This window comes from Triturus cristatus, chromosome 6 (genome assembly GCF_964204655.1).
Source record: "Triturus cristatus chromosome 6, aTriCri1.1, whole genome shotgun sequence".
Classification (NCBI taxonomy): domain Eukaryota; kingdom Metazoa; phylum Chordata; class Amphibia; order Caudata; family Salamandridae; genus Triturus; species Triturus cristatus.
The window spans coordinates 1,942,462,226-1,942,483,972 of NC_140589.1; the positions used below are offsets into that span (position 1 = coordinate 1,942,462,226).

General features: G+C 49.3%; 2 protein-coding genes across 4 annotated transcripts in view; both read left to right on the plus strand.

The window, feature by feature from the left end:
* Positions 1-14,885, plus strand: part of LOC146822549 (uncharacterized) — a 249,153-nt gene extending 234,268 nt beyond the window's left edge. Inside the window, exon 9 of the mRNA XM_085613666.1 lies at positions 14,587-14,885. Coding sequence (XP_085469792.1) covers positions 14,587-14,741 — 155 coding nt within the window. The 3' untranslated portion in view covers positions 14,742-14,885. The remainder of the gene's footprint in view (positions 1-14,586) is intronic.
* LOC146822550 (uncharacterized) overlaps positions 14,859-21,747 on the plus strand; it is a 96,484-nt gene continuing 89,595 nt past the window's right edge. For 2 of the 3 annotated variants that reach the window (XM_085613670.1, XM_085613669.1), the window contains exon 1: positions 16,112-17,465. In XM_085613670.1, the coding sequence (XP_085469796.1) occupies positions 17,442-17,465 (24 nt within the window). In that variant the 5' untranslated portion in view covers positions 16,112-17,441. Of the gene's footprint in view, positions 17,466-21,747 lie in introns of all 3 variants that reach the window. The other variant, XM_085613668.1, reaches the window with a different exon arrangement.

A 21,747-nucleotide genomic window follows, 5' to 3' on the forward strand; every position in this document is an offset into this window, starting at 1 on the left:
CCTACTCCTGGTTTCTGTACCTCTTTGCCCTTCATTCTCCTATGAAGGTCCTAACTCCTGGCTCCTGTGCATCCCTGTCCTCTCTTATGTTGGTCCTAACTCCTTGTTCCTGTACCTCTTTGTCTTTCTTTCTTCTCCTATGTAGGTAATTTCTCCTGGTTCCTGTACATACCCGCCCTTCGCTTTTCTCCTATTTAGGTCCTAACTCATGGTTCCTGTGCCTCCCGCCCTTCTTTCTTCTGCTATTTGGGTCCTAAATCCTTGCTCCTGTTCTCCACATCCTTCGTTCTTCTCCTATGTAGGTCTTAACTCCTGGCCCCAGTAACTTCCCACCCTACTTTCTTCTCCTATGTTCAGCCCAACTCCTTGTTCCTGTACCTTTTCGCCCTTCAGTCTTCTCCTATGTCGGTTCTAACTCCTAATTCCTGTACATCATCCCCCTTCATTCTTCTCCTAGGTAGGGCCTGACTCCTGTTTTCTCTCATTCCCTGCTTTTCGTTCTTTTCCTAGGTAGGGTCTAACTCCTGGTTGCTGTAGCTCACCGCCCTTCGTTCTTCCCCTATGTAGGTCCTAACTCCTGTTTTCTCTACCTCCCTGCCCGTCCTTCTTTTTCTATGTGGGTGCTAAATACTGGCTCCTGTACATCCATGCCCTTCTTTCTTATCCTCTGTAGGACCCAAATCCTGGTTCCTATTCCTCCCTGCCTTTCGTTCTTATCCTATATAGGTCCTAAATACTTGTTCCTTTACCTCTGTACCCTTTGTTCTTCTTCTATGTACGTCCTAACTCCTGGTTCCTGTAGCTCCCCGCCCTTCGTTCTTCTCTTATGTAGGTTTTAACTCCTGGTTCCCATACGTCCCGCCCTTCGTTCTTCTCTTTTACAGGTCCTCACTACTTATTCCCATACCTCCCCATCCTTCATTCTTCTCCAATGCAGGCCCTAACCCTTGGTTGCTTTACCTCCCTCCCTTTGTTATTCACATATATAGGGCCTAACTCCTGGTTCCAATTCATCCTTGCCCCACGTTCTTCTCCTATGTAGGTCTTAACCCCTGTCTCCATTACCATCCCGCCTTACATTTTTCTCCTAAGAAGGTCCTAATTCCTGGTTCCTGTACCTCCTCATCTGTTCTTCTTCTACGTAGGTCCTAGCTCTTGGTTCCAGTACCTCTCCTCCCTTCAATCTTCTCCTGTGTCCAGCCTAACTCCTGGTTCCTATACCTCATCTCCCTTCGGTCTTCTATGTCGGTTCTAAATCCTGGTTCCTGTACCCCCCCACCCTTTGTTCTTCTCCTATGTAGGTCCTAACTCCTGTGTAGGAGAGTAGGATCTGCTTCACATGTTTACCCCCACTTTTTGCTGGTGTTTCACTGTTTTTCTACTTTAGTCTGGCTGGGACCCTGCTATTCAGGGCCCCAGCCTAGCTGCTTCCTCTCTAAATTGATTGCATGTACTCTAGGTACACCACAGATTGGATCCCGAGGTACCCTTGTGAGTCCCTAGTATATGGTACACTATGTACCCAGGGCACAGGTACCCCAGAGGCCTACCAGGGGCTGAAGCATGTATTATGCCACCCCTGGACAGCTACACCACAGGTCTGCTACTGCAGCCTGGGTAAGGTGGTGCATGCACCCCTTACTGTGATATAGGTTACCTGTATCACTACATATATACACACATATAAACCTATGTCACTCCTATGGCAGGCCTTATCAATCCTGAAGGCAGAGTGCTTGGTTCTTATGTAAGAGGGTACCCCTGCATGAGCAGAGCCCCTCTGCAGCGTTCGGAGTCCGTTCTCTGATGCTGTTTGTAGTGCAGCCTAACCATATACTCTTAAGTGCATTATAACCTCGCTGTAAATGCTAACTTTGGGATGGCTGCACGGAAACATGTCGCGTTTGGTGTCAAACACTTTGGAATCCTACCCCCCGCCAGTTTTGGCGGCAGGGGTAGAATTCCACCCTTCTAGTGGGAGAAACATGTACCCACTGGTAGTATACCCAGTAGAAACTTAATAGAGCCCTGGCATCACAAAATGGATCCTGCAGCCACAGACACGGGTCTGGCCTCCTGCTGCTGACCGTAACTCTGGCAGGGGAGGGTTGGACAATAGTTTTCCTTTCACACGGAGGTGTAACCACCTCCCAGACAGGCTTATCTGTATTAGGGCTGGGTGGGAGCACTCCGAGTGCTTTGAAGTTCTGCACTGGGGGCACATTTGGTGTCCCTGTGCATAGCCCAGCTCAAACCGGTACAGGGGCTTCCTGCCCCTGCTCTGGCGCAAAACTGGACAAAGGAAACAGGTGTAGCCACCCTTCTTTCTAAACCCTCCCATAGGTGGGTCCCCAGAGCTAGTCCAACCCCTTCCTTAGGTATAAGTAAGGAACCTCTGTAACCAGAACTTTAGATATCCCTGGACAAAAATCTGAAGCTGAATCCTGGAACTTCGACGCTCTACTCAAGACTAGAGGACTGAAGAAATCTCCCTTGGGGTCAAGGAGGGACTCCCCTGCTTGGCAGGCACCAACAAAGCAATATGCTGGTATGCATTTCCGAAGCTCCCGCTGGACTCCGAAGTATTTGCAGCCCAGGAAGAGGATTTCCAGACATCTCACAGGCTGACCCGAGTCCCCAGCAAAGCTAAGACCCGCAGCCCTCGTGAGTAGTGTGGAACCGGAACTCCTGGTCACCGTGCACTTTTGCAAGTGCATTGACTTCTCGACGTCTCCTTAAGTCGTGCGTTGGCTGACTTTTAGCCCCCACCTCGAGCACATAATCCACTGAAGGTTGTCGGCCTAGTCACCCCGAGTGACCCGTGGGCCGCCATTTTGTGTTTCGTCTCGAGGTCCCTTCGCGATCCCTGGTCCGTCGACTGGTGGGTCCCTGAGGGGGTAACTTTGAATTTCCTTGGGCTTCCCTGGTTGCTCCAGACGTGCCCTGACTCCCTACCAGGTGGTGAGTTCCTCAGACCTTGCTGGTCTGCACCGAAGCATCTTTCTCCTTTCTGTGTGGGTTGCTGTTGCTAAGGCTTGTTGTGTCCAATCCGGACACCGACACTGCAGCACTCGACATCCTTCGTGGGACAGCTCGAATCCAGCTCGTGGTCGTCCTCAACGCCTCCTGGTCCTTGTGGCTGAAGAGTCAAGCTTCACTTTCTTCACCTGAAATCACCCAACATCGGTGGGCATCTGCCTATCGCCTCCCTGGTCACTGGCTAGTGACCCAGACTCTGTCCCCTCTGCTTTGAGGTTCTTCTCATCTTCGATCCAGGCTTGGATCTCTTCGGACACTTCTCATCTTCACCGCAGCAGCACTTCTTCGCCAGCTCCCATTGAAATCGACGACGCGACCTGACACCAAAAGACACCTATGCACCCGGCTTCCCTGGGTGTGGTAACACGAGTACTTCGGTGCTGCCGTGGGTGTTGACCCTATAACTTCCTAAGTCCAAAAGGGTTTGATCCTGACTCAATTCTAAGTGTCCCTAATCTTTAAAAAATCTAACCGTGATTTTCCCCATAGAAGCTAACGGGAGCTCGCGGCTGTGTTCACACACTGCACACGGCCCCCGTGGGTCCCCTGTGTCACTACCTTGGGTGGTTCTTATACCACTATTTTAGTATATGGTTTGTCTCGCCCCTAGGGCCTGACGTGTATTTGTGCTTATTACTGTGATAAGTGTAACTTATGTGTTTAGACCTCTAGCCTCATAAAGAGTCTAGGAGGGTGTGTTTAGAAATAAATACATATATTTTATATATATACCTGGTGTGTTTATCTTTCATTTAGGCACTCAAGAGATTATAGACTGGTAAAACAAGCTGCTTTACATTCCTTCAAGACTTAGCCTGAAGTTCTGCTCTCCATAGCTACCACTAGGATAGCTTTCAATAGAGGTTGTCTTTAAACCTATAACCAATAAGGGGTTGTTTGGACTCGTACAGGGTTCCCACTATAACTAGTGGACAACATATCCCAGGCCAACTTCTCACATCCTGGCTCCTGTACCTCTTCATCATTCGTCCTTCTTCTATGTTGGTCCTAAATCCTGGTTCCTGTACCTCCCCGTCATTCCTTCTTCTCATATATACGTCCTAACTCCTGGTTTCTGTGTCTCCGTGCCCTTCGTTCTTCTTCTATGTATGTCCTAACTCCTGGTTCCTCAATCTCCCCACCCTTCGTTTGTCTCATATACTGGACCTAACCCCTGTATCCTGTACCCTACGCCCTTTATTCTTCTCCTTAGTGGTCATAACTCCTGAATCCTGTACCTCCCTGCCTTTCGTTCTTCTCATTTCTAGGTCCTAACTCCTAGCTCATGTACCTCCCCGACCTTAGTTCTTTCCTGTGCAGGTTCTAACTCCTAGTTTCTATACCTCTTTGTCCTTTTTCCTTCTCCTTTGACTGTCCTAACTCCTTGTTCATGTACCTCCCCACCCTTTGTTCTTCTCCTTTGTGGTTATAACTCCTGGATCCTGTACCTCCCTGCCCTTTGTTCTTCTCCTGTGCAGGTCCTAAATCCCTGTTCCTGTACCTTTTCGTCCTTCTTTCTTCTCCTGTGTGTAAGAAATTGGCTCAGTGTGTATAGAGGCCAAGGGTCTCCAGAGGTTTGGCAGAGGTTAAAGTTAGATATAACCTTACTCTCTAAAGTGGTAGCTTGGTCAAGCAGTAAGGCAGTATCAGAGGACAGTGTAAAGCATTTGATGTACACACTCAGTCAGCAAATGGTCTCACACACGCAAGAACTGAACTTTAGGCCATTTGTTTTGTATAAAAAACATATACTGTTGTTTTATTTCTAGAACCAAGCAAGCCTGGCACAGGTAAGCATATAAATACTTTGCAGTAGTAATTGACTTGTTTGAACACAGTTTAGAATAGCAGTATAACTGGTACTGGTTTTTATTACAGGTTTAAGAAAGCAGATTGCAACACATTGCAGGTATAGTACATTCAAATGAATGGGCTTTTTAAGTATGCAGTTAATTACTTTTGAGATTACTTTTCCAACCACAGCACTGGATCCTAGATTCAGCCCTGGGACATTTCCTGAATACAGGTGAGTAAATGCGTTTGGTTAAAGATATGATTATTAAGGAATATTATTGTATTTCAAAAGTTGACACTTGGAAACTTTTTCACATAGAATCACCATTGTTAACCGATGAGGAAAAATTAGTTATCGGTTTCAAGGTAAGTAATGGGTCTTTTGAGTTAGGGTTCTGGGGTTAGACTCTGGGGTCTCCCAGGATCAGTGATGCACTGTTGTTGCACCTTCAGCGGCACTCGGGCGGCCGGGTGCAGAGTGTTGAGACACAATGTTATCCCATGGGGGATAGGGGGACTCCGGTTGGTGGCTTCTGGTAAGCAGGCCACACGGTTGTGGGAGCAAAGATCCTAGGGTTAAGCACAGGGCACGTTGGGGACCAAGTTAGCACCAAAGGGACACCCTCAGCGGCGCTAGGGCAGCCGGGTGCAGTTTTGAGGTCGGGTGCCCTGTTGAAGTCAATGGAGATTCTCCGGGACAAAGAAACACTGCAGGCTCGGGGACGAAGATCTTCCAGGAGTGACCATCACTTTGAGGGGTAAGTTGGGATGTAGAGGGATGGTCAGGCACCACTGGGTTGGGCACACAAGGCCGTGGGGCTTCGGTTGCAGGGATGCCTTTAGATGTCGGATTTTCTTATCCGCTCTGGTCGCGGTAGGGGGGTCTCCTGGATTGAGGCTGCAAACGCCGTCTAGAGGCTTGAGGCAGGTCAGGGGGTCTCCGGATCTCGGTTCAGGATCGCCGGGGGGACCTCCTCGTAGTGCTTGTTCACTCAAACACAGGCTGGGCTCGGCGGGTGCAGAGTGTGCTGGATTCGCGGTTTCTGGCTGGCACCAGAAGCTGCAGTTCAAACACGGCCAGTTATCACGGGAGAAACAGCTTGGAGAGTGAATGCAGGCAGGTCCTCCGGGGTTTTTGAGGTTGCTGGCTGCTGGACACGCCGGGATTTTGCAGGAGCAGGTTCGAGAGTAGACAGGCCTGTAGGACTGGGGCCAAGTCAGTGGGTGTCGTCCTCTTGTTAGCTCTGCACAGCTTCTCATCCTTCTTCTTTTCTTGTGGTTGCTGGATCTGAGGAAGGAAGGTTCAGGGTCCCCCCAAATACTAAATTTAGAGGTGTTACAGGTAGGTAAAGAGCAGGGACCAATGGGTCCGTTACCTGGTGTGGGTCCACTCCCTATCCTGCCACTCTCCAGTGGGAGGGGGGCCGGAGACTGTCCCTGGATGGCTGGGTCCCCCCATCCTCAAGATGGCGGGGACGCAAGGTTGTGCTTCACCTCGCCTCCCCCACCTTAGGGGTGGAGTTGGCAGAGGTGGGCACACCTCTCTTCCTCACTTTGTTTTTCCCGCCGGGACTCCCACCCAAAGTGGGGGGGTAGAACCAGTGGGGACCAGTTGCTGAGTAGAGCAAGTGGCCTGGAGAAGCTGACAAAGGCGGCATGCCTTTGAAGCTTCTCCTTTGTGAACCCTGCCCATCCTGGGGGAGGAGGCTTGGCACCTCGTCCCAGGATGTGCATTGTTTCAAGCCCCCGAGAGCAGCAAGCTCTCGACCCAGGGGTCCAGAAACATGTATGGTGGTGGCAGCCTGCGCAGCCACTCAGTCGGGTCTCTGGGAGTTGGTCGAGTTTCAGGGGGCATCTCTAAGATACCCTCTGTCGTGCATTTTACATTAAATCCCACACTGGCATCAGTGTGGGTTTAATGTGCTGAGAAGTTTGATACCAAACTTCCCAGTTTTCAGTGCAGCCATTATGTTGCTGTGCAGTTCATAATGACAACCTCCCAACACCATATACGCTAAATGGCAGCACTGCACTTACAGGGCCCAGGAATGGACCTGGGCACTGTAGGGGTACAGGGCTCCTGCACCTGTACCCTCACCACTGGCATAGGGCACCCAGATAGAGGGATGACTGACGTATGCCAGGCCAGTGGGTTGTGGGCATGACACACAGGGATGTGTGCCATGTCGTCTCTTTGTTTTGTGCTGCACCCAGGCACTCAGCCTGCAAAGGCAGTGTGTGTGTGTCAGGGTACAGGGTCTCTAAGGGTGGCACAATAAGTGCTGCAGCCCTTAGGGGTCTTCTCTGGTCACAGTGCCCTGGGTACCTATGGTACCATTTACCAGGGGCTTACATGTGGCCAGAGATGCCAATTGGGTTTTAGGCTTTAATGCAGTTTTAGGGAAGGAACACAGGCCCTGGGTACCTGATTGGCAGGAGCCCAGGGCACACTCAGTCAAAATACATCAGCAATTCAGCAAAACGTAGGGGCATACCATGCAAGAAAGATGGCACTTTCTCACACTATGTAGGTCCTTACTCCTGGATCCTGTACCTCATCACCATTTGTCCTTCTCCTATGTTGGTCCTAACTCCTGGTTCCTGTACCTCATCGCCCTTCGTTCTTCTCCTATGTAGGTCCTAACTCCTCATTCCTGTACCTCATCACCCTTTGTTCTTTTCCTGTATAAGGTCTACCTCCTGGTTCCTAGCGTAGGTTGCTGTTATGCTCATGAATGAATCCAGCTCAGGGCACTGAGCTTTCTACCATTGGGGATGGAGCCACAGAGTCAGGAGCAAGCGAAAATGCATTAGAGTGCTGGGTGTAGGGGCAGTAGGGAGTAGGGGGGTTCAGTGTTTTAGGGAACATGGTGTCGTTCAGTGACTGTGGCAAGATAGTCTGACATGCAAGACTGGATGTTGAAGGGGAGTGTTGGAAAATGAAAAAAAGGATTGGGGCATCATCTACATGGAGATGATGGGGTAGGTAATGATATCACTGCAGAAGACAGTGAAAGTGAAAATGAAAGGGTTCCAAAGACGAAGTCTGTGGGTGTTAGAGAGAGGGATGAGCCTCGGGAAGCTCAATAAGTCGGAGACTGAATGGGAGCCACCGCTGATGTCGTGATGCCATGGTGTCTGTGGCAAGCAGCTGTGAGGCCTGGTGGTGGCTATAAAAGTGGCAGGCGGCTGTGAGCCCTGATGGTAGCTGCGGCAGGCAGCAAAGTCCTGGTGGTGGCTGTGGCAGGCCGCAGTGAGGTTTGGTAGTGACTGCAAGTGTAGCAGGCAGCAGTGAATCCTGGTAATGGCTGTGAGTGTGAAGGCAGCCAAGAGGCCTGGTGGAGACTGTAAGTGTGGCAGGCGGCAGTAAGGCCTGGAGGTCACTGTAAGTGTGGCATACGGCAGTGAAGCCTGGTACTAGCTGGAAGTGTGGCAGGCGGTTGTTAGGCCTAACTGGCTGTAAGTGCAGCAGGCAACAGTGAGGCCTGGTGGTAGCTTCAAGTGTGGCAGACAGCATTAAAGCCTAGTGGTGGCTGTAAGTGTGGCGGGCGGCATTGAAGCCTGAAGGTGGCTGTAAGTGTGGCAAGCAGCATTGAAGCCTGGTGGTGACTGTTAGCGTGGCAGGCGGCAGTGAGGCCTAGTGGTGGCTGTAAGGGTGGCAGTGAGGCCAAGTGGTGGCTGTAAATGTGGCACGCGGCAGTGAGACCCGTGGTGGCTGTAAGTGTGGCAGGTGGCAGTGAGGCCTGGTGGTGGCTGTAAATGTGGCACGCAGCAGTGAGACCTGTGGTGGCTGTAAGTGTGGCAGGTGGCAGTGAGGCCTGGTGGTTGCTGTAAGTGTGGCACGTGGCAGTGAGGCCCAGTGGTGGCTGTAAGTGTGTCAGGCAGCAGTAAGCCCCGGTGGTAGCTGTAAGTGTGTCAGGCGGCAGTGAGGACTTGTAGTGGCTGTAAATGTGGCAGCAGGAGTGAGGCCCGTGGTGGCTGTAAGTGTGGCAGGCGGCAGTGAGGCCCAGTGGTAGCTTTAAGTGTGGCAGGCATTAGTGAGGCCTGGCGGTGGCTGTAAGTGTGGCAGGCATTAGTGAGGCCTGGCGGGGGCTGTAAGTGTGGCAGGCATTAGTGTGGCCTGGCGGTGGGTGTAAGTGTGGCAGGTGGCAGTGAGGCCTGGTGGTGTCTGTAAGTGTGGCAGGTGGCAGTGAGGCCTGGTGTTGGCTGTAAGTGTGGCAGGTGGCAGTGAGGCCCGGTGGTAGCTGTAAGTGTGGCAGGCGGCAGTGACGCCCGGTGGTAGCTTTAAGTGTGGCAGGCATTAGTCAGGCCTGGCGGTGGCTGTAAGTGTGGCAGGCATTAGTGAGGCCTGGCGGTGGCTGTAAGTGTGGCAGGCATTAGTGAGGCCTGGCGGTGGCTGTAAGTGTGGCAGGCATTAGTGAGGCCCGGTGGTAGCTGTAAGTGTGGCAGGTGGCAGTGAGGCCTGGTGAGCTCTAACTGTGGCAGGTGGTTGTGAGGCCCGGTGGTGGCTGTAAGTGTGGCAGGTGGCAGTGAGGCCCAGTGGTAGCTGTAAGTGTGGCAGGTGGCAGTGAGGCCTGGTGAGCTCTAAGTGTGGCAGGTGGTTGTGAGGCCCGGTGGTTGCTGTAAGTTTGGCAGGTGGCTGTGAGGCCCGGTGGTAGCTGTAAGTGTGGCAGGCGGCAGTGAGACCCGGTGGTAGCTGTAAGTGTGGCAGCTGGCAGTGAGACCCGGTGGTAGCTGTAAGTGTGGCAGCTGGCAGTGAGGCCCAGTGGTAGCTGTAAGTGTGGCAGGTGGCAGTGACGCCCTGTGGTGTCTGTAGGTGTGGCAGGCGGCAGTGAGGCCTGGCAGTGGCAGTAAGTGTGGCAGGTGGCAGTGAGGCCCGGTGGTAGCTGTAAGTGTGGCAGCTGGCAGTGAGGCCCAGTGGTAGCTGTAAGTGTGGCAGGTGGCAGTGAGGCCCGGTAGTGGGTGTAAATGTGGCAGGTGGCAGTGAGGCTCGGTGGTGTCTGTAAGGGTGGCAGTGAGGCCCGGTGATAGCTGCAAGTGTGGCAGGTGGCAGAGAGGCCCAGTGGTAGCTGTAAGTGTGGCAGGTGTCTGTGAGCCCTGGTGGTGGCTGTAAGTTTGGCAGGTGGCTGTGAGGCCCGGTGGTAGCTGTAAGTGTGGCAGGCGGCAGTGAGACCCGATGGTAGCTGTAAGTGTGGCAGCTGGCAGTGACGCCCTGTGGTGTCTGTAGGTGTGGCAGGTGGCAGTGAGGCCTGGCAGTGGCAGTAAGTGTGGCAGGTGGCAGTGAGGCCCGGTGGTAGCTGTAAGTGTGGCAGCTGGCAGTGAGGCCCAGTGGTAGCTGTAAGTGTGGCAGGTGGCAGTGAGCCCCAGTGGTGGGTGTAAGCGTGGAAGGTGGCAGTTAGGCCCGGTGGTGTCTGTAAGTGTGGCAGGTGGCAGTGAGGCCCGGTGGTAGCTGTAAGTGTGTCAGGTGGCAATGAGGCCCAGTTGTAGCTGTAAGTGTGACAGGTGGCAATGAGGCCCAGTGGTAGCTGTAAGTGTGACAGGCGGCAGTGACACCTGGTAGTTGCTCTAAGTCCTTGCAAGGAGCCTCAGAGGGCTGCAGAAGTCCCTGATGGGAGGCTGTGCGCTCCTCCTCCCGGCACAAGAGTAGCCCTTCCAGGTGAGCCGTTTGTCACTCTGTCCGCCGGCTGATTATCAAACACAGAGTGCCAATGGGCTGGTTCATTCTAACACCAGTACAGTAGTATGCAATATTCATGAAAACCGCTCCCTAATACTTTAAGATTTAAAAACTGGTGGAGTTCAGCAGATTTTTTGATGTAAAAATGAATGTTATTCGTACAATCAGTAGAAAACAAATCTCAACAACATTATGCATTTTCCCGTGTTTCTCTGCGACCACTGCGGACTGTGCTCAGTTACTGGTAAGCAGCTGCAGATTCCTCCCTCCGTGCGTCATACTCTAGAGCGCCTACTGCACCCCCAAACAGGGTTGATGACCCTACTTCATATGCTTATGAATGTAGTTAATTATTTTATTCAATTCTTATATTGTTACCTTTCTTATTTTTTTGTGTCTATTTCGTTGCATTGCTATTACTTCTTCCATTGCATTTGAAACTATACAACAGTCCCCTGCACACGCTAACAGTTTATCAATTATTTCAATAATAATGTGACAAAAGCTTGAGTCTTTGCTGGAACATGCTCTTCAGTTTATTCACAACAGCCTTAGCAAACACGTTTCGTCGTGCATACGGTTGTGCGCAGCACCTTCTTCAGGGCTATAATCAATACGTGAAGATCCTTAAATCCGTTTGTATTTCCGTCCCGAATGGGATTCAATAGGGTCCAATGTTAAACACACAGTTAAGACTGCACATATCTTGTTTCCAGAAATAATCCCTCCTATTCACAGTACATGTGTCCTGGATGTGTTTCCCAATGAGGAGTTCCTTACACGAGGATTTAGTGGTATTGCAAGTTAATTCAGGCATGAATAAATGAAATCTGTGGTGCAATGCAGCCTCTCGATGCAGGTTGTGCTAAAGAAAATAACCGGCAGCCATATCCTTGCCGGTATTAATACGAGACCTTTGCCTCTGTGGTGAACAGAGCTCCTGTGTGCCGGAACACAGTTACCTAAACCAGGCACATGTCGACTTTTAGCAGAATTCTAGTTATTTACATTTTGCTACAGCCCTATTTTAAAAGGGCCTTGTACAAAATGGGCCTACATTTCAAAATAATTCCTGGTCCATTCTGTGCGTTGCGTTCATGCACGGGTATATTGAGGTTTTGTTCATTCCTGCCTGGGTACCTCCTGGGCAGCTCCTGTCTGCCAGCTTTGCCAGTCATCGCCGTGGCTTCCATAACAGCAGCCTATGTTCGCACCTTATCTGCAGCTCAGACCGTGGCGATGAGGTTTAGCTTATATGAAGACTGGATTTCTTCCACTCAAGCCTTGCTCACTGCATGTTTGAAGGTTCCTGCACAGGATTAAAAGCTCCCTACAAGATGGCATTTTCAAAGTTCCGCTGTAGAGAGCTGACTGTGAGGTTCAAAGACTATGGATTGTTTTTGTGGACGTACAAATGAAATAATGAGCCAAAGGCCCTGATTATGAGTTTGGCGGTCCAACCTTACCACTGGGCTGGTGGTGTTGCGGTGGCAGTGCCACGGCAGGAGCGGCATGCTTTGGCTCATAAAAGAGCCTGTATCACATGCTGCCGCAATGCAGCGCCACTTGCACGTCGGGCGCACTGTGTACTATGCACCATGTGCACAGCGCACGCACAACAGTGCAAACACAGGGGGGCACAACATGTGCAGTCCCCAATGGGATCGCCCTGGGGCCTTGTTTGGCGGCTCCTTCCCTGACTTTCTGCCAACATTTTCATGGCGGGGTCCTGGCCATAAAAAGGCCAGTGGGAAGGCAGGTCGCAATCAGCATGACGGCGCCGGTATTGACACCACCTCCATGTCCTGCTGCTTTCCCCAACTCCGCTGCTGCAGGGTCCAAGATCCTGGCGGTGGCGGCGGTCTTGTGACAAACTGCTGAGGAGGTGGCAGTCGCACCGACGGTATGGCAGTCTTGGGACTATTGTACTCGTAATCAGCCTCAAAGCGTTTATAAATGTCTTGAAGATTGAGCACAAAGATGGGTGAATAGATTACTGACCGGATCAACCACATATCTAAAATACTAAGTCAATGCCCTTTCAATAGGAAAAGGCCAGACTTGTTGGATTGCCAATGCTATTTTAACATGGGGATTGGTGTTTACAGATTTCCTCGCTTTCCTGTCAGAGGTAGAAAAATAAAGTGAATTTTGTGACAATCTTGCTGCGGGGCAGGTAAAGGCTGTAGGATGTCATTTTTTGTAACACACAAAACATAAATACCTATAAATGAACTGTACACGTTCAGCAGTTAAAAGCAATAATGAAGCACATTTTTTGTAATTGTGATGGAAACTGAGATTTTAATACGATCAAAACAAATCAAAACACTTTACTTGTTGATGTAAAAATGATAATTATTCACTGAAACCCATTTTCATTTGTGTGCAGTATAGTTTTATCAATACAAGTGCATCTCTGTGCAAATGTAATGGCCATTTAAACAGAAAGTGTGCGCTCTGTAAACGGCACTGAGCCACCACATCATATTTTATCTACCTTAAAACATTGCACTCCCCATGTCCATTAAAACTCTGTGGGCCGCAAATGTTTGTCGTGCTATAAATTGGATAATGGTTCTTAAAAGTTTGGGTAGCACTGCTCCAGTCGGAGAGAGTTTTCGATGCTGGGGACCTGATCAGCATGGGTCACCCACGGGAGTGGGGTAGTATTGTGGGATATTCACGGGCTCCGTGTAAATCCTGGATGTAAGATATTCAGGAGTTTGGTGGAGCCAGCCTTTAGAAGCTCTTATCAGGAGATACATCTCTTGTTGATTCACTAATTCTATTCAATGCACATTTATAGAGGGCATGGCTACCCTTGGGCATCCCAGCGCTAACAACGCCACACAGATTACTCCACTACGCTCAACGGGTTTAAGGGAAAATTTTAGTTGGCAAACAGGCAGGTTTTTAGGTTTCCGAAACAGCAGTTCATTGTCCATGAGCCACATGGTGTTGGAAGGGAGTCCCTTAGCTTGGCCACATTGTAGCCGAATGAGCGCCCTCCGCTTCTCGCTCTTCGTATAGTTGGAACCGAGGCTAATCTAGCAGGATCAGTAGTTGAGTAAAAGGAGGAGTGCCACAGCGAAGTACATTTAACCCAAAGCGTGAACTTCCTTACTTTTATTACGCTATTGAAACCCAGTTACAAAGGGGCCCAAGAAGACCTCCATGTTTTGTTTAAGAAATGCGGCCGGAGCTGAGTGTCTGTTGGGTGCTTGTGGCAGAGCACCAGACAGAAGCCCCCTGAAGCTGGTCAGTCCTATCTAGTAGAGGTGCACCCAGAGGGATTCAGCTTCAGGGAACATCCAGACTGCAGTCCACACTGGGAGGGTGACTCATCAGCTGTTCTCACAACAAAGGGTCGTAGTCTTGCTGGTGGGGCAGTGAGAGATGCCATCTTTGCAGTCCAGCTGCCAGTGGCACCAGGGACACCACATGTAGCATCTCTCAGGTGTTTGCCCAGATATGATATTGTTCCACCTTTTAGAGACCTCTTTTACAGCCAATTTTGCCTGGGACTGGTAGCTGTAGATTGGAGCTATTAGGTCTTTCCATACTGAAGGTGGGGTCTGTCCTGTCAAAACCTGGTCCAGTCCTGCTTCAGATCAGCTTCACTGCTTTGTAATGAACACTGCACTTCACAGGGATCTCTGGAGCCCCCCAGCAGCCTGGATACAGCCTTCAGGTCATTCCTTGACCTCTGACAGTCTATGTTCCTTTTACTGTGCCTTTATTCAAGGCTCACCCTAGTATTTATTTTGTTTAATGTTTTTGTGTCGCTATAGGAGGGAAGACCTCAGTTCTCCTGTTTTCCTTAACCATATTGTAAAGTTTGTAACCTTGAATTGTAGACCCGGGAATGATCTATTACCTTAGAGTTGCATGTTTCCATCTACAATTGTAGTTTCATGATGTATGTTTTGCCCTGGGATGTTGTTACTTTAATACCCTGTTGATCGTGGTCACTAAAAATGAGTTAATGGGTAATGGTCTCACTTAATAGATGACAGACATACAAACATTTCCAGCTCTTTAATGAGTTCTGATTTCGGTTCCTGTCTCCACAGGTAGCAGGAGAACTTGTCTGACTTCGCTTCTTTTGAAACCAAGACGAAAAGTACAATCTGAGACCTCCGCGCTGAAGCACAGAAAGGGGGGGCTGTGTCTGAGGCATCAATGGAGAGTCAAGTGTTTCTATGTCAAGACTGTGAGGATGCAATAGTTTCCAAATGGTGAAGAATCAGTTTGCCTCCACATCGGTCAAAGACTGGATTCTTCAGTGAAAAATGTATCAAGCCTCAGCACATCCTACGCAGAGCATCGCGAGGACGCCTTTTGCATTATCTTAACATCGGCGCTGTGTGCCGTTCTCAAGACTGATGCAAGATCGTGTGCTGGGTTGTGTGGTTGGCAGCCGTAGAAAGACAATAAGTGCTCTTTTCTGATAGCTCTTGGGAGGTCTTCTGCTGGTGTGTTTCTTCTGAAGGCTCTTGGGAGGTCTTGTGCTAGTGTGTCTCTTCTGAAGGCTCTTGGGAGGTCTTGCGCTAGTGTGTCTCTTCTGGAGGCTTTTGGGAGGTCTTGTGCTAGTGTGTCTCTTCTGAAGGCTCTTGGGAGGTCTTGTGCTGGTGTGTCTCTTCTGAAGGCTTTCGGGAGGTCTTGTGCTAGTGTCTCTTCTGAAGGCTCTTGGGAGGTCTTGTGCTGGTGTGTCTCTTCTGAAGGCTTTCGGGAGGTCTTGTGCTAGTGTGTCTCTTCTGAAGGCTCTTGGGAGGTCTTGTGCTTGTGTGTCTCTGGTGGCAGCAGTGAGAAGACATCAAGTGGTCTCTTCTGAAGACTCTTGGGAGGTCTTTTGCTGGTGTGGCTATTGTGGCAGCAGTGGGAAGACATTAAGTGGTCTTTTCTGAAGGCTTTCGGGAGGTCTTGTGCTAGTGTGTCTCTTCTGAAGGCTCTTGGGAGGTCTCGTGCTGGTGTGTCTCTTCTGAAGGCTTTCCGGAGGTTGTGTGCTAGTGTGTCTCTTCTGAAGGCTCTTGGGAGGTCTCGTGCTGGTGTGTCTCATCTGAAGGCTTTTGGGAGGTCTTGTGCTAGTGTGTCTCTTCTGAAGGCTCTTGGGGGTCTTATGCTGGTGTGTCTCTTCTGAAGGCTTTCGGGAGGTCTTGTGCTAGTGTGTCTCTGGTGACAGCAGTGACAAGACATCAAGTGGTCTCTTCTGAAGACTCTTGGGAGGTCTTTTGCTGGTGTGGCTCTTGTGGCAGCAGTAGGAAGACATTGAGTGGTCTTTTCTGAAGGCTTTTGGGAGGTCTTGTGCTAGTGTGTCTCTTCTGAAGGCTTTCGGGAGGTCTTATGCTGGTGTGTCTCTTCTGAAGGCTTTCGGGAGGTCTTGTGCTAGTGTGTCTCTTCTGAATGCTCTTGGGAGGTCTTGTGCTGGTGTGTTTCTTCTGAAGGCTGCCGGGAGGTCTTGTGCTGGTGTGTTTCTTCTGAAGGCTGCCGGGAGGTCTTGTGCTGGTGTGTCTCTTCTGAATGCTCTTGGGAGGCCTTGTACTGGTGTGTTTCTTCTGAAGGCTCTTGGGGGTCTTATGCTGGTGTGTCTCTTCTGAAGGCTTTCGGGAGGTCTTGTGCTAGTGTGTCTCTTCTGAAGGCTCTTGGGAGGTCTTGTGCTAGTGTGTCTCTTTTGAAGGCTCTTGGGAGGTCTTGTGCTAGTGTGTCTCTTCTGAAGGCTTTCGGGAGGCTGTGTGCTAGTGTGTCTCTGGTGGCAGCAGTGAGAAGACATCAAGTGGTCTCTTCTGAAGACTCTTAGGAGGCCTTATGCTGGCGTGGATCTTGTGGTAGCAGTAGGAAGACATTGAGTGGTCTTTTCCGAAGGCTTTCGGGAGGTCTTGTGCTAGTGTGTCTCTTTTGAAGGCTCTTGGGAGGTCTTATGCTGGTGTGTCTCTGGTGGCAGCAGTGAGAAGACATTAAGTGGTCTCTTCTGAAGTCTCTTGGGAGGTCTTATGCTGGTGTGGCTCTTGTGGCAGCAGTGGGAAGACATCATGCTGTCTCTTCTGTAGGCCCCGGAGAGGCCTTTTGTTGGCGTGTCTCTTATGCTTAGGCCTGAAGGCTTCTTGTATAAGCGTCTTTTGGGCAACAGCAAAAGACATCTTGTGCTTTTTCTTGGTCTGTGTCCCGAGAGGCATTTTGAGGTTGTTTCGCTTTACCTTGCATCAATGACAGGATGCTGTGCCTCCGATGCAATGAATAAATGAAGACGCTCTCAAACTTCCAGAGGCTGAGGATTGAGGTAGTATGTTCAGTATTAAAGGCGATTGCAAGATTCCCTCCTGTGTCTGTGCAAGCTGTTATGAGAGGTTGCTCCTCACAGCCCTGGAAACTGAGTGAAGGGCACAGTGTTGTGCTATGAATGACTGGAGCTATACAAGAGAGACTGGCTACCAACAGCATAAACTTTCCAGTGATGACCAAGTAAAGGATTTCTGGATATCCCTCCAGCCACGCACAGAGATCATGGGCCAGATCGCAAGTTCAGAATGAAGATCTTAAACAGATCGCCATGATTAAGAGAGGACACTCTCTTATGCTAAGTGGACACTTAGTGAGATGGGATTACAAGACTTGCTGCAGCATTTCTAGGTCTTTAATATTCTTCAGGTTGCTTTGAAAGAAAGAGGGAGACCTCGCTTTTTGAGGATTCCAGGCGGACACAAAGGGATCACTCCTTGGGTAACGTAGAGCACACCCTGACATCCAGTCAAAATGTCCTCCTGCTTCTCCTGCCAAGGTAGATCTGGTTCTTCTGAGTCCATGGAGTGAGCTGGGGTCTCTGCTGCGCCTCTCCTTAAAGTACAGCAGTGGCAGGTGTGTGCCTCCTCTCAGGAGCATCTGATTCCAACTCCTCAACGGCAGCACTTAGTGACTAGACCAAGAGCGAAACATGACTGATGCCTTTTCTGATCAGGTGAGCGCTTCATATTTTTGGTGTGATTGAGTATGTTCCCAGGTTTCAGCATGATATTAGGGTGGTCGGGGGCTAAATGCAATATACAAACCTCATCTCACCATTCCTTACAACTACACTGAAGAATACACACTTTAACATCTGTTCTCTTCATTTGAAAACGTGTGGGAGCAGCATATCTTTGTTTGCGTTTATGCTGTGTGGCCAGAGGGGTGTCCATGTACCTGTACCTGTACCTGTTTCAGAGCCCGCGTACCTCATCGCCAGAGTTGTTTCTCTGTTTTGTGTCCATGTACCTGTTCCTCTTTCAGAGCCGGCATCCCCCACCCTTGAGTTGTTTCTCTGTTTTTATTTCCATGGAGCTGCTCCATTGTTGGAGCCCGCGTCCCTCACCCTTGAGTTGTTTCTGACTTTTAATTCTGGGCTTGTCTCACTGACTTATTTTGTGCATGCCTGCACAGCAGAGCACTGATCTTCTTGAGGTTCACCATGCAGGGTTTATTCAACTGCTGTGATATTCCTACTCTCTTTATTTACAGGGTTGGTTCTGCAGCTTAGCTTGACTTCAGAGGCCATGGTTTCTGCAGATATGATTTCCTTATATCCTGACACCACCAGTCCTGTCAGAGACTCTCTCATTCTCTGACGTCTGTCAGTGGCCACTGGTGAACTTTGAACCTGCTGGCATATAAACACGCGTCTGATGGATATATAATTGATCATGTGACGCGGCTCTTGGCTAGCTGTCAGACCGACTTACGCGGCCCTCGAGGTATGTCATCGCTTGCAGCTTCGGTGGTTTCGCTTCCCTCCGTCTCTCTTTAATTTCCAGACCTTCGGCCGGGTTCGTACTCGAACACGTGACCTGACACACCCCCAAGTCTACCAATCAATGCGCGACCATTTGGTTGTGCGCGCGATTGGCCCGTATTTGTCTAGTCATGTGACGACACCCAGGGCTAGCTGTCAGTTTTCACGGCGCGGCCCTCGAGGTATGTTGCAGTCTACGCACTCAGTAGCTTTTCCCGTAATGTTATTTTACAAGTGAGTTTTGCCACATTTTCAGTGCACATGGGATTCCCTACACTTCTATACGCCCTGTCATAGCATGCAGACGTACCGTTAATGCGCTGCGATTTAAATTTGCTTCGCGCTTTTCCTGCGTAATATATTCAGGTCAAGTAACCTTATATGCGCTTTGTTCTTTAACGGGATCCGAGTGTGGGAGATCATTAACCCCCCTCCCCCCCTTTCTTTCCAGCTTTTGACACCATTGGATGAGTGTTTATGCTGATACATTCAGCCTTCCCTTGTCTCATTTTTCGAGCATTGGAATACTACACCTTGGGTGAGTGCTTCTGGTAAACTTAGGTTTTATTGACACCCGTTGTCTTTTAAGTATGGTTTTAGTATTCCTCGTCTCTTTTCCTTCTTCGTAGGAGCACTGACTGGCCCCTTCCCAATTTTTCCAGCTTGATATCTGCTGCTGATGCTGGTAATTAATTTTTCATAATTGTTCTCTCTTAATTATAATGGTCCTCCATAGACACACCTTACGGTTTTTTATCTTTGACCTTTGCCCCCAGGTGTAAGCCCTTTCCCTGGTCCTGATGAAGACCCCAACCCCAAGCAAACCAATTTGCTGGCTCTAACAGGGGTCGAAACGTCGACTTTTTCCTTTCTTCAATCAACACAGGAGATTGTCAGTGAATGCACAACTGCTGTCTTAGTCTGTGTTATTTAATTTAAGTTTTGTGGCCATTTAACTGGCAGGTTAGGTTCTTCAATGAATTGTGGATGTTCCTAAATCTTTCACAACCTCCCTCCCTCACTACGCCCTGCACTAATCCCAAAATCCTGCACCTATCACGTACCTTACACCTATATACATTTGAAAATGGTGATACTGTGATGCTTTTGGCGCTGTGTTGAATTACTGATCCTCTGTTTGACTGAAAAATTGGATAATCAATTAAATGATGAGCATACATGCAAGTAACAGGTGTTGTCGCAAAATTTGTTTGTATTGCTAACAGATGTATGTTCTTTTACATTTCTAAATGTGTTTCCACTGTGACAGTTCTTTGTGTACCTGGCATATAAACACCAGCAACCTCTTAGATCATTAAGAGCAGCTGGTGCCCCAGGCTCCCTCCCATAGGGGTGGGCGGCTGCCTATGAATTTTCATCCCTATCTCACCACCATGATATATTTTTGTTCCAGACTGTGGATCTTGTGGTGTCCTCAGAGCCGAGGAATCCAGTTTGCACTTTCAGGAGCTCTTTGCAATTCACCCTGGATCAACATTTTCTCCATCCCTGCCCCACCTCAAAGCAAGACCCGGCAGCTTGCTCTGAGGTCCTGCGGGTGAGCAGATATAATGTATGTTTCATCAGTGGGGCAGAGACCTCCATCTGCCTCTTGTGCACAGAAGTAACCTATAAATGTACCCCCCTCTCGCCACCCATCCAACGGAGCTGACATTCTGACACGTGTCGGCACTAAGGAGTCCATTCTGGCCTGCTGTAGGGTCTTTTTCCACAACAGAGCAGCACGGAAGTGAACGTTTTCAGTCATAACAGACTTATGTCATCTGCCCGGGTTTAGAGCACATATATTTATAAATATATGTTTTTTTTTAAACAAGCATTTGAAATGCAATAGGTCTTGCATTACTGAAAGTTTGAGCTATTAGCATTGCATTATTATTTGCAATGCCAGTTGCTCAAAGTTTCAGTAATACAAGACCTATTGCATTGCTTGTTTTTCTGCCCCAAAAATATGAAATTTGTGCAGCCTTAGGAAGTGTCTAGACACTAATTGCCATCCCCCGTTACCTTTTTTTATGATGTGACAAACTTTATTTTACATCACCATGGCAGGCACCAGGTCCTGAAGAAAGCCCACTTGACCCCTCGGGGCTGACGAGGGCTGAAACATGTCGACCTTTTTTGGACACTAATTTTAAAAGTGCACTAGACCATAATAAGTCTGATGTGTGCACAATTACAAGAATTTTTTTAAACCTATCCCGAATCCAGTACCAATAAAGAAATCTACTGGCTTTACGAGATTTTTAAACAACACCTTTTCACCACAATCACCTCACCTTTTTTATTCACGATCACTACTGTGACCACCAGTGGTAAAAGCCTCCGGGTGGAGGAAGCATTGGATTAACCCAATGATTATGCGATCACGTTAATGAAAAATCTAGCGGAGAATCAAGATATACCGCTAATCTCGATCCTTTACCAAACGTGAATGAGGGTTTCTTAAACAGTACAAAGTACTAACCATGCAATACCCTGATTCTCCCAGGACCAGTGATCCACTCTCCCATTGATTTTTTGATATATTGAGATAAGGAAGCTGAGTGGACCTAAGCCCTTCTTTCTCCCTCCTATCTGATTTTTGAGCGTTAGATTAAATCATACAGGAATTCTTGGCTTACCACTTACACAGATGTTAGTTACACTTAGGTGCATCTAGTTAGGAGGCATCGTAGGGGTACGCACTCTTTATCATGCATTTTATATTCATGTATGTATTCATGATTATTGCAAGATGGTAGAACTGTACCATCCTTTTACTTTCATTGTACAGCTAATCATATATCTCTGCTACTGTCTAATGGTTGTTACAGCAAATCTACTATACACTAAAAGAACAACTGTGCAATAAATTCTTATTATAACACCCCCAACTGTTTTGTTCTGTGAAACTCTCTGAGAGAAACTAAGTGAGCACGAGTGACTAAGCGAAAGGTAGTACATTGTTTCCACGATCCTGAGGAATCAGGGTTGTCATTTTCTGAGGTTGTCAAGAACTAGCCTCTCCCGTGGACGTGGTGGTTTTAATGGACGTGGTGGTGGTGGACATGGTGGTGGTGGTGGTACAAGTGGTGGGGGTGGTGGACACGGTGGTGGATGTGGTGGTGGAGAACATGGTGGTGGACATGGTGGTGGACGTGGTGGTGGTGGACGTCGTGGTGATAGTGGATGTGGATGTGGTGGTGGTGGGTGTGGTGGTGGAGGACGTGGTGGTGGTGGACGTGATGGTGGTGGATGTGATGGTAGTGTTGGGCGTGTTGATGGTGGACGTGGTGGTGGACGTGGTGGACATGGTGGTGATAGATGTGGTGGGGGTGGACGACGTGGTGGTGGTGGACGTGATGGTAGTGTTGGGCGTGGTGATGGTGGACGTGGTGGTGGACGTGGTGGACATGGTGGTGGTAGATGTGGTGATGGATGTGGTGGTGGACGTGGTGGTGGACGTGGT